The sequence below is a fragment of the Pithys albifrons genome, chromosome 19, assembly GCF_047495875.1.
Source record: "Pithys albifrons albifrons isolate INPA30051 chromosome 19, PitAlb_v1, whole genome shotgun sequence".
NCBI lineage: Eukaryota > Metazoa > Chordata > Aves > Passeriformes > Thamnophilidae > Pithys > Pithys albifrons.
Window position 1 is genome coordinate 10,719,492 of NC_092476.1, and position 18,638 is coordinate 10,738,129.

The 18,638-nt window shown below is 48.6% G+C and overlaps 1 protein-coding gene across 1 annotated transcript in view; it reads right to left on the reverse strand.

Annotated features, from left to right (window-relative positions):
- STX8 (syntaxin 8) overlaps positions 1-18,638 on the reverse strand; it is a 141,983-nt gene that overhangs the window by 111,205 nt on the left and 12,140 nt on the right. Inside the window, exons 5-6 of the mRNA XM_071573848.1 lie at positions 12,301-12,425; positions 10,133-10,225 (exon numbers count right to left, since the gene is read on the reverse strand). Coding sequence (XP_071429949.1) covers positions 10,133-10,225; positions 12,301-12,425 — 218 coding nt within the window. The remainder of the gene's footprint in view (positions 1-10,132; positions 10,226-12,300; positions 12,426-18,638) is intronic.

The window sequence follows — 18,638 nt, forward strand, 5'->3', positions numbered from 1 at the left end:
TCTCTGCAAAGAATTTCTTTCTGCTCTCCAACTTCAATTTCCCCTGGCAGAGCTTGAGCCCATCGTGCCCCCTTGTCCTATTGCTGAGTGCCTGGGAGAAGAGACCAACCCCCACCTGGCCACAACTTCCCTTCAGGCAGTTCCAGACAGTGCTGAGGTCACCTCTGAGCCTCCTCTTCTCCAGGCTAAACACCCCCAGCTCTCTCAGCCTCTCCCCACAGCACTTGTGCTCCAGTCCCTTCTCCAGCCTCGTTGCTCTTCTCTGGCCCCGCTTCAGCCCCTCAGTATATTCATCCAGTCCACAACACACCTATTGCAGGGTGACCATTTGAACTCCTGTTTCCATAAACTACTTACAAGAAAGTCTCAAGCAACAGCACCAAAGCAATTCCAAAGCCCAAATGACCCCAAACTCTTTTCCCCTACTCATAAAGCTCTTCCACAGCAAAAGATCCAAAGCCATTTGGTACAACTGACTCTCCCAAGGGCTCAGGGGGAGCTGCCACAGACCTGTCATCTCACCAATACTTACAAGGGGTTTGTTTTGCCCTCCCAGTTTGACTGCTGGAAACCCATCCCACAAAGCCTGAAGGGCAGCACAAAGATGATCACTCCTTATTCTTCCTTCCCTGTGCTGTCAGCAACCCTGTGAGAAGGCACAGGCAGACACCTCACACCTCCTGCTGCTGCTCCACATCACCCAACACCGGGGAAATTACCCTGTGCAGGTTCCCATCTGGCCCTGCCCCAGGCCTGCAGACACAGCCACGCTGCAGCAGCTCCCCTGCTCTTTCCTGCTTTCTTTTTAAGAATACCAGGAAATTTCACAGGTAAATAAACACTGCAAACACTGAAGCAGCAAAGGCATGTACTTAAAAGGTTAGGGAACACTACAAATAATGCTATTTTGTGTAGATACATTTCTCAAAGCAATGCAGTTCAATGTAGCCTTGGTTTGCAGCACCTGCTCCTTCAGCAGGCACCAGAGGCAGGGTCACTTCCTTGACAGATCCCAAATAAATTGCTTTATCCTCATCATCCAGCACAAGGCTGCACTCCTTATGGACTGCACACAACACCAAATCAGCTCTGCAGAGTTAAAATCTCCCCCACAAACCTTCCCACAGTGCCCCTCCTGACAGCAGGTACGAGTGTACTCTGATTTTTGGCAGTTTCCTTGGGACATGAAACACTGACATCCCAACTGTGAAGGGAAATAGGAAAATTAATAGTCAAGCTTTTATTTTGGATGGTCAGTAAAAGAGGGCTTGAATCTCTCTCTTCTTTAAAAGCCACAAGCAAACCAAACCTTATCTATCCTTCCAAACAGTATTTAATATATTTTCATATATTTCAGGGCATGGTTTAGTGGTGGATTTGGCAGTGTCAGGTTTACAGTTGGACTCAGTGATGCTGAAGGTCTTTTACAACTAAATGATTCTACATTCCTCAGCCCAGAATTCCTCAGACTTCATGGGGGATGGACCAGATGATCCTTAAAGGTTCCCTCCAGCCCCAACCATTCCATGATTCACTGCACCCAGGGCACAGCCTGCACCAAGTCCTGCCAAGTGCCAATGCCCAAAACTCAGCAAACAGAGCCCACGGTGCCAAGTCAGACACACAGAGGGAATAATCCTGGAAAAGCTCTGCCAGGATGGGTTAACCACCATCACAGGGAGCTCCTGGGCAGAAGCAGAGATGGTTTTATGCTCTGAGGCAACATTTATCTGCTGCTGCTGCCACAAAACCCTCTCACAACCCTCGCCTTACTCCCTAAACGTTTCCCCACACCTGGAAGAAATGAGGCAGAGACCTTACAAATAGTTCTTGTCACCACAAATGCACAACTCAACCCCAGAAGAGATGGAGTCCTGTGCACAAAATGAGGCAGGGCCTGCAGAAAACACCATGCGAACATTTTAAAGACTAGAAATAGATGCAAGAAGTGCCAGTAACCTCAGGTTTGGCATTCCCCAACTTCTGAGTGGGAAGCCCAAGTGTTGCACTTTTAGCTCACACATGACAAAAAGCAATGTTTTAATGGGGGGTTAATTTTCCCCTTAAGAAGAGTTAAATCCACCCAAACAAAATGCAGTAAGGCCTCAACAGTGCCCCAGTAACACTGAGGTGGTTTCTATTCCACACAATAAGCTCAGGAAGCAAAATTCAAACCTATCTGCATAGTGTGAGGTCAGTCAGGCTATGGATGGTTATTTTACATCTGAATATTGAAAGCAGATGCTTCTCCATGGAGGTTTTTGGAAAACCTGAACCTGCTGGTGCTCAGCCTCTCCCAAGGAATGCTGGACACCTCCAAAGCTCTCTGAGCAGGACTCAAACCACCTCCCAGGGGGGTCACAGCATGCAAGGCTGGAACTCCACAGGAGGAGAACAGACACTGTTTACACAAGATGATGAACATTTCTAAAATCTGATCTTCAATCATTTCTTATTTACAAACGAATCCCAACAATGATGCAAAGCACCCAGAGCCCCACCAGTGTGAGCCCCCAAACTCAAACACATCCCATGCTCAACTGTGATTAGTTTGTATTACAGCAGAAACACCCCTAACAAACAGCACTGGGGAAGGGCTGCAGGGCTCCTGCCTGACTGTGCAATGGTATGTAAATGATCTACAGGAGAAGCCCTTTGCTGTGCTTTCTGACTGGGCTGTCTGCAGCAGGACTGGTGGGCTTGGGGCTGAGCCCTGCCCTGGGACAGGGAATCCCATTCCTGGTGCTGTTTTCCATAAGTCTCTGCATCTCCATGGATAGTTTTACCCACTGTAGTGATGAAACAGGAATGTTTCTCCATGTGAGTGCAGAGCAGCAGCCAGGACAGGGCTCCAGCCTGGAGTATTTTGAGTCAGGGCAGGGTAACAAAAGTCACACACCAGGCTGAGCTGAGTCTCTGGTGGCTTTTGTGCCATTGTGACCAGAGGTGAAACAGCAACCTTGATTTCCAAAGCTATTATAAACAAAAACATAATGCTACAATTTTTGGTTGGTTTTAGAAATTGGATTTTGACAAGAAATTAAAAATATTACATAACTACACAATTAAAGGATTATTTTGAGAGATCGTTTACTTAAAATTATCCATTTTGGTTAAGAACATCCTGACTGTGCACAGCAATTCCTTAACCAGTAAAAGGACAGAATCAGTGTCTGGTTTTGCAGCTTATCTATTTATGAACTTATTTATCACAGAATCATAGAACGGATTGGGTTGGAAAAGACCTCCAAGATCATCAAGTCCAACCCTTGGGCCAACTCCAGTCCCTTTACCAGATCATGGCACTCAGTGCCACGGCCAAGCTCAGTTGAAAAACCTCCAGGGATGGGGAATCCACCCCCTCTCTGGGCAGCCCATTCCAATGCCTGAGCACTCTCTCTGCAAAGAATTTTTTTCTCATCTCCAACTTCAATTTCCCCTGGCAGAGCTTGAGCCCATCGTGCCCCCTTGTCCTATTGCTGAGTGCCTGGGAGAAGAGACCAACCCCCACCTGGCCACAACTTCCCTTCAGGCAGTTCCAGACAGTGCTGAGGTCACCTCTGAGCCTCCTCTTCTCCAGGCTGAACACCCCCAGCTCCCTCAGCCTCTCCCCACAGCACTTGTGCTCCAGTCCCTTCTCCAGCCTTGTTGCTCTTCTCAGTTGGGTTGGAAAACACCTCTGAGATCATCAACCCTTGATCCAACCCTACTGTGATCACCAGCCCAGGGCACAGAGTGCCCTGGGCTGGTGATCACAGTGGGGTTGGATCAAGACATGGTGGATTCTCTGTCCCTGGAGGTGTTTCTGAGGACACTCAGAGCCACATCCAGTCCCTTCTCCAGCCTCGTTGCTCTTCTCTGGCCCCGCTCCAGCCCCTCAATCTCTTGCCTCAACTGAGGGGCCCAAAACTGAACACAACACTCAAGGTGTGGCCTCCCCAAGGCAGAGTCCAGGGGAAGGGTCACTGCCCTGGGCCTGCTGGCCACGCTAGTTTGGATCCAGGCCAGGATCCCATTGGCCTTCTTGGCCACCTGGGCACACTGGTGGCTCCTGTTGAGCTTCCTGTCCCTCAGTCCCCCCAGGTCCCTCTGCCTGGCTGCTCTCCAGCCACTCTGTGCCCAGCCTAGAGCGCTGCAGGGGGTTGGGGTGGCCAAAGGGCAGGACCTGCACTTGGCCTTATGTTCTGATACAAACTCTAAAGGAACTGGAAAAGCAAATGGTGCAAATCAAATGGACAAGGACAGGGTAAAAATGCCCAACATGACAAATTTTGCAAGCTCCCAATATTTCCCATTGATCCCAGAGTAGGACATTCTCATGCAAGCAATGTCACAATGAGAAAACAACATCTCTATAAGGGTAAAACAAACAGCATTCACAATTTCTGAAAGCATTCTTCCACAATTATTGCAGTAGATTAGATTGCCTCATCAACAGGGCCAGAGGCCATTTACACTATTTTCTTTCTTTTTTTTTTTTAATGGAACAGATGAAAGGATTACAGAAAGTTTTCTGGGGCCAAATTTGGAGCTAATGATGGGAAAATTCTTTTGCTAATCCCCACTGCTAGCAGACTCCTGAGGCTGGAAAAAACAATGTCTCCTGGTATCCTGCTTCTACTCTGCTCACCAGTGCAAACACTGGGCTCAGGAGCTTGGCCTGGGCTCTGGGCAGAGCCATCAAATCTGCAGGACAGGCTATGGCTGAAAACCTGAGGGAGGAAGGAGGTGAGACTCCATCAAACCTTGGATACCTCACAGCAAAATGCAAGGCTGGGACTCATCTGCTCTGCACCAGCCACTCCCCCCCGAGCCCCAGCTCGCTGGATCCCTGTGGGAAAGGGGCTTTTCCAGGATTGCTGTGCCAGGGATCCCACCTGGGCAACCCCTGCTGTCCACAGAGGGTGCTCAGAGTGGAAAGCCATGGAGCAAAGGGGGTTGGTGTCACCCACCCTGCCCTTCCAACCTCTGCATTGGTGAGGCCACACCTTGAGTGTTGTGTTCAGTTCTGGGCCCCTCAGTTGAGGAAAGAGATTGAGGGGCTGGAGCGGGGCCAGAGAAGAGCAACGAGGCTGGAGAAGGGACTGGATGTGGCACTGAGTGTCCTCAGAAACATCTCCAGGGACAGAGAATCCACCATGTCTTGATCCAACCCCACTGTGATCACCAGCCCAGGGCACTCTGTGCCCTGGGCTGGTGATCACAGTGGGGTTGGATCAAGGGTTGATGATCTCAGAGGTGTTTTCCAACCCAACTGAGAAGAGCAACGAGGCTGGAGAAGGGACTGGAGCACAACTGCTGTGGGGAGAGGCTGAGGGAGCTGGGGGTGTTCAGCCTGGAGAAGAGGAGGCTCAGAGGTGACCTCAGCACTGTCTGGAACTCCCTGAAGGGAAGTTCTGGCCAGCTGGGGGTTGGTCTCTTCTCCCAGGCACTCAGCAATAGGACAAGGGGGCACGATGGGCTCAAGCTCTGCCAGGGGATATTGAAGTTGGAGAGCAGAAAGAAATTCTTTGCAGAGAGAGTGCTCAGGGATTGGAATGGGCTGCCCAGAGAGGGGGTGGATTCCCCATCCCTGGAGGTTTTGAAACTGAGCTTGGCCGTGGCACTGAGTGCCATGATCTGGTAAAGGGACTGGAGTTGGACCAAGGTTTGGACTTGATGATCTCGGAGGTCTTTTCCAACTCAACTGATTCTGTGATTCCAGAAGGCACAGCAACCCCCACAGCCCGTGGATCCCCAAACCCCAACTCTGCTCCTCCTCCTGCATGCCAGCCCACCAGGGCAGGAAAAACAGATACAGCCAAGTCACCTCCCTCCCAAAGGCAAAGTTTAATCATTTTTCAGTCATTTAACAAACACAAAAGAACTCACATGTACCAACTCTACTTGAGAAGTAAACTTTGCATAATTAATCAGGATCCCTCAGAGCTTGTGCATCTGCAAATGCACAGCTACACCAACTGGCACTGGAGGGAAAATGCCTCTGGCCACCTTGGAGAGCTGGGAAGTGCAAGTGTGTCCACTGAGCAGAGAATTTGAGCTGCCAGGGAAGGGGAAAAGCAGGAACAAGTTGTCTGTAAATTAAGTACCAAACTCTCTAAAATCTGATTCATTAATGGACATTATCAGCTACTTCTGAATTAAGCCATATTTTATGACAAGAACAGAAAGAACTAAAGGCACCTACTCAGTAGCAGAAGGTGGGAACATCCAAAGCAGGTCAGGAAGTGGCAATCCAGCTCCCAGCAGAAACGGGCGATTTGATGGAAAATTTGACTCGAAGAAAAAGAAATACTGAAGCAGCACTTAATGCAGATGACCTTCCCCTGCCTCCCCACAACACAGACCATGCCATTGTAACTCAGCACTAGGAGGGAAAGAGATTCCAGTGGAAATGACAGGGAAATGACATCCTCATCCCCCTGAGCGCGGAGCAGCGACACAGGTTTGGCACAGAGCCCGAGCACAGGCAAAGCAGCCCCTGGAAAATATTGCAAAGGACTTCAGTTTTTCCAGGGTGCCAGTGGCAACAAAATGCCCAACCTTGTGCCCCTGTATCCACAAAAAAAAGAGGGATTGCATAAAGTCAGCAGAAACATGGGAGTTCCACTTTCCCAGCAGTGATGAAGCCAAATGCTGAGTGATCAGATTCCCTAACTGTAAAGTCAGGCTATTTCCCACCTACTCTGGACAGCTTGAACATCTACAAATGACACCCTGTGCATGGCTGGCAGCTTTTATGCTCTGGGTTCTAGGACAGTGAGGAACAGATCTGAGCAGTCTCCACAGGATCTCAGGATCTGAGCAGCTTCCTCAGGATCTGAGCAGCTTCCTCAGGATCTCAGGATCTGAGCAGCTTCCTCAGGATCTGAGCAGTCTCCTCAGGATCTCGGGATCTGAGCAGCTTTCTCAGGATCTGAGCAGTTTCCTCAGGATCTCGGGATCTGAGCAGCTTCCTCAGGATCTGAGCAGCTTCCTCAGGATCTCGGGATCTGAGCAGCTTTCTCAGGATCTGAGCAGTTTCCTCAGGATCTGAGCAGCTTTCTCAGGATCTCAGGATCTGAGCAGTTTCCTGCTCAGTTTCCTCAAGATCTGAGCAGCTCTCTCAGGATCTGGGCAGCTCTCTCAGGATCTGGGCAGCTTTCTCAGGATCTGAGCAGCTCTCTCAGGATCTGAGCAGCTCTCTCAGGATCTGAGCAGCTCTCTCAGGATCTCAGCACTTTCCTGCTCAGTTTCCTCAGGATCTGAGCAGCTCTCTCAGGATCTCAGCACTTTCCTGCTCAGTTTCCTCAGGATCTGAGCAGCTCTCTCAGGCTCTGAGCAGCTCTCTCAGGATCTGAGCAGCTCTCTCAGGCTCTGAGCAGCTCTCTCAGGATCTGAGCAGCTCTCTCAGGATCTCAGCACTTTCCTGCTCAGTTTCCTCAGGATCTGAGCAGCTCTCTCAGGATCTGGCCGCAGTCAGCACAGCCAATCCTCACCATTTCTCACTCCAAGCACTCTGGGAAGTTTCCATGTTTCCCAAAAGAGTTGCCTGAAGCTCAAAGAAGAGCTCGCATGAAAACCTAAGACAAACAACACTGGCACTATTTGCATTATTTGCAAAGGAGGAGGTTAAATACATTCCCATTTCACAGATGTTTCAAGGCTCTTTGCTAGAAAAAGTCTGGCATGTCCCATGGAAATGCCACGGTACAAACCCAGGACCTTCAGGGTCCCAAAAACATAAGGATTTGGGAAAGCATCCCCACCCCCAAGAGAGGGAAATGGGACACAGATTGTATATTTTCCTGATGAGAAACCAAGGTTTCACAGAGAATCAGTAAACATGGTCATGCTCCCCACCTGTTTTCTATTTGGAGCAAAAAAAGGCAATTAATATGACTTTTTAAACAACGATTAATAGGAGAAACCTTGAACTGAGATTCCTAATTGAAAATGTCTTTACTCACACGGGGCAGAGGATCAAAATCTGACAAGCCCACTGAGCACAGTCTCCCCCAGCTGCACAAACCATTCCTGAACAACCTTCAGACTAATAAACAAAGACATATTCTAGACATTTCATCTCCCTCCTGGGTTCAGCCTTGTACAAAAGGCAAACAGGAGAAAGTCATCCTCTTACTTAACTCTCCCTCAGGATGGAGCTCCCAAGCAGAACTTCATGTCAGTGACTGGTAATTTGGGAATGCCCCACCCTGGACAGACACACAGAGAGGTACAAGGGGGAAATTCCATCGCAGGAAGAAGCTGATTTAAGGTTATCATTTATTAGCAAATAAAAGGACAGTTCCCTTCTCAGTGGTGAAGCACAACACAAGCCAAGGATAAACCCTATGGGTGAAGCCTTTGTGTGAGGGAGAAAACTGGCAGGGCTGCACAGCTCTAACTGAACTATTCCACAGGGTAAGAAATGAGAAATTCAGGAGGGCTGGAGGATCATAAAATCATAGAATGGATTGGGTTGGAAAAGACCTCTGAGATCATCAAGTCCAACCCTTGGGCCAACTCCAGTCCCTTTACCAGAACTGGATCTGCCCTCCCAGGGCCTGTTCATGTCATGTGGACAGTCAAGTGAGTAACAAAGTGTATTTACCAGGAGAGTAATTCCACCACTGGGACACTGGTTCATTTTTAAGAAAATAGGTGCTCTTCTAGTTCAATATTCCACTAAATCTGATCCTACACCTATAGCCAGGTGGGGGTTGGTCTCTTTTCCCAGGCACTCAGCAATAGGACAAGGGGGCACGATGGGCTCAAGCTCTGCCAGGGCAAATTGGAGATGAGAAAAAGCTTCTTTGCAGAGAGAGTGCTCAGGGATTGGAATGGGCTGCCCAGAGAGGGGGTGGATTCCCCATCCCTGGAGGTTTTTCAGCTGAGCTTGGCCGTGGCACTGAGTGCCATGATCTGGTAAAGGGACTGAAGTTGGCCCAAGGGTTGGACTTGATGATCTCGGAGGTCTTTTCTAACCCAATCCATTCTATGATTCTATGATCCTACACTTGCTGCCACAAAACCTTCCAAATCCAAATAATTTGCAGCAAACAATGCAAAGCTTCCCTTTAATTGCTGGCTCAAGACTTTTCCATTTAGTTAGTAAGGAAAGACACTAAGGACTAAGAATGCCCAAGTGAAACCCTGCAACACACAAAAGCTTACCATAAAAACTGTCATAAAGCAGGAAAGTGCAAAAGATGGAGTAGTGTTATGGGTTCTCCTAGGTGGGCCTAAATTTGGGCTCTGAAGTCTGGACTAGGCTGAAGCTGTCAGCTGGCTTGAGCTGGGCTGAGCCAACAGCTGACCTCTTCTAGCCAGTAATTTTGTATTCCATCCCACATTATGGCATCATCTCCAGGGCAGCAGGAACCAGTGTGGGAGTGGTTAAGGCAGGGAAGTGGGAACCAGTGTGGGAGTGGTTAAGGCAGTCACTTCTCAGCCTCCTCTTGGGAGGACACACGATGCTGTCCCAGGGGGGATGGAGAGGACCAGGCCCACCACTGGCTCACAGGGGATCTCAGGAAAGTAAAATGTGTTGTTCTGGGTCTCTCCTTTCTGCTTGAGTTTGTCTCCCTGGGGAATAAGTCTTAATTAATGTGTAGTTAAGACAGTAGAATTTGTGTGTCCGTTAAGAAGTGAGGACTTTGTTGTGTGTTGCAGACTTGTGTGATTGTGTATTTGTACTCTCTTCTAATTGTCTCTTCCTGTCTGTAAAAATATATGTAGTTTTAGTATAAACGTGGTTTGAAGTGGTTTTTTTCTTTCCCCTCTCTTTTCCTCCCTTTCCCTGGTGTTAGGAGGGAGGCTTTTCTCCCTGTGCTTGGGGGGGTTGGCAGTTGCTCATCTCAAACCAAGACAAGTAGAAAATTAACTCTGTGCTTCAGGCCAGCAATCACCAATCCTTTTGTTCAAAGGCCAGGCTTGGGAAAAACTCCCCAAGTGTTGCACATTGGACACACACAACTGGGAATAGAGTGCAACACAATAAAACCAGGTGGGGAACAGAGAGAACCCACTGTGGTTGCTCATAAATAAACCTTCACAGTGTCATCTGGTTACTCTGTGGGCAGAGAGCAGTGCAGTTGTATGAGGAGTGAGAAAAAATCAATCCCAGTCTTACACCAAAGTGAGTTCTTACCATTCTGTTCATCCAGCTCATTCCCAATTTCCTGTCCCATTTGCTTTTGCCTGGATATGATGGAAGAAAGAGCATCGAGTCCAGCATCTTGCTCTGCACCAGAAAAATGTATTAAATTACATTAAAAAGTTGCTGATATGTCAGACTACATCTAATATGTAGAAGTGCAGAAAAAAGATCTACTCTGTGCTTAGAGAGCTCAAATGTATGAAGTAAAATACATCAATTAAAACATGAAAACTAATTGTTATGGCAACTCTTAAAATAATGGGAATGATGGGTGATTAATTTCTCTGGCTTGGCTGGAACATTTTACTAAGGGTCCTGAAAAATAAAAGAATAAAATCCAAGACTTCAACATTCAGTTGTTACTCAATCATAAATGCAGGGGATTTTCTGGCACAGAGAGAGCTCCTGATTAGCCCTTTTTAAATTTTCCAAGCAACTTTTAACATGAATAAAAGAAAACAGGTGATGCAAACACCAAAGAATTCAAATGGCTTTTTAAAGCTGCAGGAGGATGTGGAGTGTATGGGAGAGCCTGAGGGAGGGGGACACAAGGGGCAGATAAAACTGATGTGCTGCCACCTCTGCAGACACTGCTCTGTGAGGAATTTCCAGTCTGCAGGTACCACACAGCCCTCAGGAAGCCCCAGAAGGGGGCTGTGTGGTGCCTGCAGACTGGTAGTTCCTCACAATGGGCAGCTCTCCTGGCCCAAATCTACAGGAAACTGGAGGGCAGTGCCCTGACCACCTGCCCAGAGTGAGACTGGAAATGGCTTCACTCCAGGAGCCAAACACTCTGGGATAGGCAGGACCCCCTTCCCTTATTCCCCCTTCCCTTATTATTCATGGCGTAATTAGAAATGCAGCTTGAGGTTTTTCCTGAACCATCAAGACAGAGCTCACACCATCTGAGTAGGACCTACACATGTCACTCTGCAGGGTGAGGTGGGTCTTATCTGGAGGCTGATTTAATTCAGTCACTTCCAACACTTTAATTGCATGGAAATGACCTCATTGACAAACTGATGTCCTCAGGTTGAGGTTTTCCAGCACTTCCAAAGTTAGAGATTCCTCATGGATGCTGAGGGCCTGTCCCAGTTCAGCAGGTGGGACCAGTTTCTCCCTGTGTGGGTGTGCCCAAAGCTGTGCATTCCAAACCCTCTGGGCCATTGCCCAGCAACTGTTCCCAATGGCCCATTGGCAGCAGCTGCCCAGGGCACAGCTGAGCCCTCAGGCTGGGAGCTGGCTGGGAAAGAAGCCTGGCAGAGGAGCTGGGAGAACTGCCCTGCAGGGACTCCTTGGCACCTCCACACCCACCTGAGGGCTCAGCTCTGCCCATGGGCCAGCAACCATTCCAAAATCCCCCCTGACTGCCAGAGTCAGATCCCCCAGTGTGGAACTCCCTGCCCTGGGGGAGGCACTGGAGGCTCCCACCCAAACCTGAGGGGAGACAATCTTGGGCTTTGGGGACCTCTGGGACCACTCAGTGGATCCAGAGGAGGATCAGACCCTGGCCAGGAGGAGCCCACCACTCTCCACCAGACTGTGCCATCATCTGCACCAACAGGTTTGTCACCTCCTTTTCCTTTGGACTCGAGGGAACCACGTGGGGCTCAGCACAGGGGCCACCAAACCCCCCTGTGTTTGTGCCCCAGGGGGCTGGGTTAGACTGCTGGGGTTGGGGGTTAAACCCAATTTCTCTTTGTGCCACTGCATTTATTGTGATATTGTTATTAAATTGTAACTCTGACTTATAATCTCTCTTGTGTTGGGTTCATTTCTCCTGCTGCTTTACCTTTAAACCAGCACAGAGCCAAAGTCTAAAGACCAGTTTTAGATGAGTTAATTCTCACACAGTTCCAACTCAACAATGCATCTCATGCCCCCCACACCACCACTACACCCAGTGCAGTTACTGTGATCACTGCAGACCAAATCCATGAATGTGGCCAAAAACAGCTCTTTCAAAATTTAAGATGCTTAGTTTAAAAATATTACAAGTGCAGCATTACTCCTGCAAATACAGAAAACATCCACGTGGAACTGTTGTGTTTGACACCTCCAGGTAAGAAAAGTCCAGCAGAAGTTGTTGTGTTTATGTTCAAATCAGGGCTCTCCTCTCAGAATACCAGAGATGCTCCAAACCAGAAAGGCTCTTGTACCTTCTATGATCCTTCGCTGCTGCTGCCTGAGATCATCAAAGCCAAGCCCTCTGGTTTCCTCTGATTCTTCCAAGAGCCAGGGGTTGGTGACACCTCGTTTGACCCCTCCTGTCATCAGGCTAGATCTGAAAAGAACTTCAGTGAGTAATTTTCAACACAAATCCCCCTCATTTCACAGTTTGCCCCTCCCAGATGGGCTGAGCTGCAGCAGCACCAGCGTTTGCTGCACTCCAAGGGGTTCTCTGCAAGCACAGGGGAAATCAGACAAACCAGGATCTCGTGCTCTCCAAGGACAAACCCATCTCACAGGGTCTGAAACGCTGCCTGGAAGTGGCAAGGGAGGAGAGAACTCATTTTACAGTGAACAATTAAGTTCCAGAGTGAAATGTGTACCATATCCTCTAAATACTGACAGGTACACCATACCTTGTATGAGAGATCCATATCAAATGTTGGCTGCATGGAGAACACACAGCATTCCAAACTGCTGCAGAAAGAATGTGCAGCCCTGGGAATACACATTATTCCTGTGCTTGCTCTGTGATCCAAACACAAACTTACCAAAACACTGCTACAGCCTCAAAGCTTCCAACAGAACAAGAGAGATGCAAATCAGAGGAGACTTCTAATTCCCTGCAATCCTGGCCAAACCCAACCATCACACAGCTCCCTTCCTGCATTTCCTACCCTGGCACCAACCTGAACAAGAAGCCAGGAACACACAATTCTGAATGAAAAAGTAATCAAATAATGGGTTTTCTTTTAAAAGAATTATGGTTTGGTTGTTCAATCTACAGACACTTCCCTGGTGACAATGGAAAACAAGTTTTTCATGTCCAGGGCACATAAATCCAAGCAGTAAAATGAAACACCACTTAAATATTTTCCTCAATAGCAGATTTCTGGTTTCTGCCTTTCAGCTCTTCCTTAGTCTCTCCTGCAGGAAAAAGGTTGTATGACAGACTGAGAGTCACCTGAACCCAGAACTGCAGCTCAGGTTGGGGGAACAGTCATGGTAAGGTTGGTTCCTCCACAGCAGTTCACAAGTGGGACATTTTGCTTTCTGCTTTGCTTTTTATATTCTGTATTTCAAGGTTGCACTCAGTGATCCTTGTGGGTCCCTTTCAACTCAGCATATTCTGGGATTCCCATTTTACCTTTGCCCTGTTCTCTCCCAAAGCACTTCCACAAACCACACAAGAACAGAGAGTGTTTTTAGGATCTCTCAAATTCTAAAAAAATTTTAATTACACTAAGACTTAAATTTTAAATGGTTTTTGATGTTTTGTTCATAGAATCATAGAATTGATTGGGTTGGAAAAGACCTCCGAGATCACCAAGTCCAACCTTTGGGCCAACTCCAGTCCCTTTACCAGATCATGGCACTCAGTGCCACGGCCAAGCTCAGCTGAAAAACCTCCAGGGATGGGGAATCCACCCCCTCTCTGGGCAGCCCATTCCAATGCCTGAGCACTCTCTCTGCAAAGAAGTTTTTTCTGATTTCCAACTTCAATTTCCCCTGGCAGAGCTTGAGCCCATCGTGCCCCCTTGTCCTATTGCTGAGTGCCTGGGAGAAGAGACCAACCCCCACCTGGCCAGAACTTCCCTTCAGGCAGTTCCAGACAGTGCTGAGGTCACCTCTGAGCCTCCTCTTCATTTAATTGAGTCCAGGTCCTTCCCCAGGAGATGCTCTGAGAGGCTGCACGGTGCCCACATCTGCCCCACAGCTCTCTGTGCCAAAGCCCCGTGCCAGGAGCTCACTCTGCACAAGGACCAGTGGGGCAGGAGGGCTCCAGAACCTGCTGACACGGCTCGGGCTGAAGGGAATCCAAGCACAGCCCAGAACACTGTCGGAGCTCCTGGAGGAATTCTGGTGAACTGGGGACATCTCCTGGCCGTGAGATGGATCAACAGTGCCGGAAAATCAGCCAGCACTGAGGGAGTCTGTGAATTCCGGGCACAGGGGGCTGGGGCAGCACAGCCCACACTTCCCACCACGTTCCCAGCCACAGTGAGAGCTCTGCACCTCTTCTCACTGAACGTTGGAACGTGGCCATTTAACTTCCATCCTGAGGGAATGAATTTGTCAGAATAAAACAGGAATAAAAAGCAAGTAAAAACCTGTCGGTACAGAAGAATGAAAGGTGAGCAATTCAGATCTATATGGACCCTGTGAGACTGAAATCAGCTAAGAATAATCAAAGCCAGAGCTGCTGTGGACCAGTAAAGGAGAAATCACTCCCCAGGAGTTCTCAGCAACTCCCCAGAAGTCTCTCATGAGAACTCCTCAGGTTTCCCACACCACACCAGGGTTGTTCCTGAAAACAGTCAGGATGAGTTCACCAAAACACTGGACTTGTGAGATATGGATTAGAACCAATTGGGATTTGCAATTAGATGGTGTGAGGTTCAATTTAGCCAACTGAATGTAGCCTGTATAAACCATGTAAAGTGTGCAATAAATGGCATTTGCTTGATCACACTGGTCTGTGCATGATGCCCTTCTTCCTCCGAGTTATTTACTGTTTACTTTAGAAACCACTTTTTGTAAACCTTTTATGGGTTTAAATGTTTGGGTTTATCACAAGAAGTGGGTTTTAGTTGCTTCTAACAAAAATATTCTGTTTTATTCTGACAAATCCACTGCCTCAGGATGGGAGTTAAACGGCCACGTTCCAACGCTCACTTCCCACCACAGTCCCAGCCACACACGAGAGCTGAACAGTCTGTGTGTGAACCTGTTATCTGCTTTAACCACCCTGGTGATGCTGAACACCAGAGCACACCAGCCTGGTGAGGAGCTGGGATCCAGAGAGGAGCTGGGATCCTTCTGCATTCCAGCCCTTCACACCTTCACTCGAACTTGCAGGTGCTTCCTGAGGCTGGGAATCAGGATGATCAGACAAGGATACCCACACCTGAAATGCAGCCTTACACATTGCCTCGCTTTCTTCAGTACTTTGGAGGATTAAATGTGCTCTTTTATCTCCTGTTCTCACTCACCAGGTTCACAAACCCAAACGACACTTCTGAAGGTGGAAAAATCATTTCAGTCCACCCAGTTCAGCAGCTCAATTAGCAAGGACACAAAATCCAAGGGAACAACATCTGACAAAATTACTTAACTAAAGCAAACGAAACATAAAGCTCTCTGCTTGCTAAAAACAGCACAACTATTTCTGCCTGTTAAAAAAAAAAAGCCAAGGCAAGCAAATTTGAAATAATTTGCAGCACTCCCTCCCTCCCCTCGGTGATCTGCCCTGTTCCTGGAGGTTGGGTCATGACAACTGGTCTGCTCGTTACAATAATCTTTTTGACATGTTTGGTAACTACCTTCCCACACAACACAGCAGAACTTCCTCCTTCCTCTGATCTTCCCCTGTTTCGCTTTGGTGGTGTGAAGATTAAAGCTTATCCAATTAGCCACCCACTGCCTCCGCCACGTTAATCACGTAAACCTTGGAAACCGTCACAGAGCAGTGGAGTGCGGGATGGCTTTTGATTACAGGAGCAGATTTAACTAATTACAAGGCTCAGCAACGTGCCCAAGTATAAAAGGTGATGGGGTTTAAAATCAGGGAGCTATGGCACTGCTTAACAAGGGAGGGCTTATCTTCCAGAGGGCTTTGTTTCACTGATGGCTCTCAGAACACTTTCCAAGTAACTTAGATTAGTCAACCAGCACCTACTTCAGACCAAGGCCACACATCGAGGCTTAGGGGCTTTAGAAGACTGATCAGCAAGACTGAATCTGAAACAAAACCTGGGTCATCTGACAGTGGGGTGGATGATCACTTGAGCATTCCCTTAAGGACACCACTCTCCCCTGGGGCCCTTTGAAGCACCCAGGGCACCCCAGCTTGGCTCCTCAGGGGTGCTGAAGGACCAGGGCATCCTCTCACTTACGGTGTCACTGCTCACACTGCCCAGCTCCAAGCTAATAAATAAAACAGGTATGATTTTAAGGTACAAAACAAAAGCTCTCTCTCTCCCTCCAAAAATCCCAGGAGAAGCCAAATGAGCACAGGCACTTCCAAATCCTCTCCCCTTACCATCCCAAGTGGAGATTTCCCCACAAGAACAAATCTGCAGAGGGGCAGCACTCCCTGCAGCTGGCAGAGGGTTCCCTGCCACACCAGCACAAGAACTGGTGTTTTCATGTCCAAGGAAATGCTGTCCTGCTCTTGACACCATTTACCTGCAGTTGGGTTAACCGGTACCAGTGGCTTCAAGGACTGGGAGCTGCAGGTGCTGGCTGCCCTGTGGGATGGCAGGCAGAGGATTTGCAGATCAAACCCACCCTGCAGCAGCTCCAGGACCACCAGCTCCTGCCCACACCACCTTCCCCCCACAGAGCAAGTGCTTCCCACCCAGCCCATGCATTAATCTTGCTGTCAAATATTACTGTCTTCTTTCTGCACCATCCCTTATTTTCCATGCAGGATTGGACATGGCACAATATTAAATATATTATAACCCACAGTGCTCAGTGAAACAGCCTCACCTCTACAGCCCACTTGCATCCCTCAGGAATGAGAGGTGCAAGAAAGAATAATTCTTCTCTAAGGAAGCTGCATCTTGTATTACTATACCCAGAAAAAAGGCAGAGGGACAAACCTGCTCCTGTGAGACCAGTCCTGGTCACACAAAGTGCTCAACAAGTCCCTCACCTGCCCCTCACACCCTGTGCCCAAAGGGACGAGCCCTCCCGGCCCATCCAGAGGCTCCAGGCAGGTCTCACGTGGCATCTGTGCCACTGCAGCCAGGCCAGAGGGACCTGGGGACACGGCTGGGACACAAACAACTCGGGCAGGAAAGCTCAGGGAGCTCTGACCAAACTCCAGTGGTCAGACCCACCCAGGAGCTCAGCCCTGCCCCTGCCCTGGCTGAGGGTGCTGAGCCTGAGCCTCAGGAGCAGCCTGGGGGCTCAGCCTGGAGCCCAGGGTCTGAATCAGGGGCTTGAGAATCCCTCTGTGCTGTTCCTCACAAATCCAGGTACACACAGACATCCCAAGGACAGAGACACTGGGAAGGGGCTGAGGAGGGTGTTGGACAATGTTGGCTCATGACCACGTGGCCAAAGACACATTAATGCTGCAAAAACCCTGCCCACCCCCAGATGTGGCCTCCCAACTCAAGCCTTGGGCAATCTCAAGGATGGGCTCCAGGAGGGACAATTCATCTCTTCTCCCACCCCTTCCATCCACCTCCCAGACCCCAAAGGCCAATCCCATTCCAGGCCAGAACCCACAGCTGCAGCTGGCAGGGCTTCCAGCCAGGAGAGGGAGGGAGGAAGGACACCAGGAAGGAGTTCTAAAGGTACCTAAACAACTATTTTTAACCTGATTTCCTACAGAGCATTTGCCCCTCATGAACAAGTGCCAGATTTCCAAAAGCACTGAACACCTGAGGGCTCATTGACTGAGGCCAGGCAAGGCAAAATTCCTGTTGGGATCAAGACTGAATCACCTCACATCTGACAGAAAAGGGTTCAAACAGGAAAAATGGGAACTGACATGAAAGAAATAAAGAATATGGACTATTTTAAAAATGTATCTGGGGTAGCTCTTACTGAAGGTGCTTTGTGTCCCACAGCTATCAGAAGTTGCCCATATTTTGAGAAATTCCAAGAGAAATCAAGACAGGATAGTTTATTTATTCCCTGGTGATTGACATGTACTCCTACAGCCTGATGACCTGGTCAGGCAGGAGAAGGAATTTTGCAATTCCTTTGTTTCCACAAATGTCAAAGACTCAGAGAAGTTTGACATGTGATTCCCAGAAATCCAACATTTCTGGGTGCTTCTTCCTCTTCTGCCTTTCAAAGGGTGTGAATCCATTGGGAATTCTGCCCCGTTCCAGACTCTGTTACAACAACCTGCACAGATCCCTCTCCAAGGAGAAAGGAAGGGAGAGGATACTGAAATTGCTACTGAAAACCAATTAAAGGAAATTGAACTGACCTGCTCAAGCAGAGTTGTAGCAACCCTCATACAGAGTCACGTGAACAGCACAACCTTTCCCTGGAAAACTCCAGTGGCATCTTAATTAAGGCCGACACCCCGGAAGGTAAAGGAATGCTGTCCCAAAGGAATGGAGTGTCCTGCCCCGTGTGCTGGCCCCAGTTGTCACTTGGGATCAACACTGAGAGCATTAACAAACTGTACTGCACAACCAGAAACAGCTTCACAGGATGTAAAACTCACTGAATGGTGACCAAACCTCAACGCAGATTAATTCTGGTGAGACCCTCCCAGCCCCAGGCCATGGGGACAATAAATATGTGATCAGTGGTGCAAGAAGGTTAATGAAAGGAAGGGCTGCTGGAAAAGTGTGGG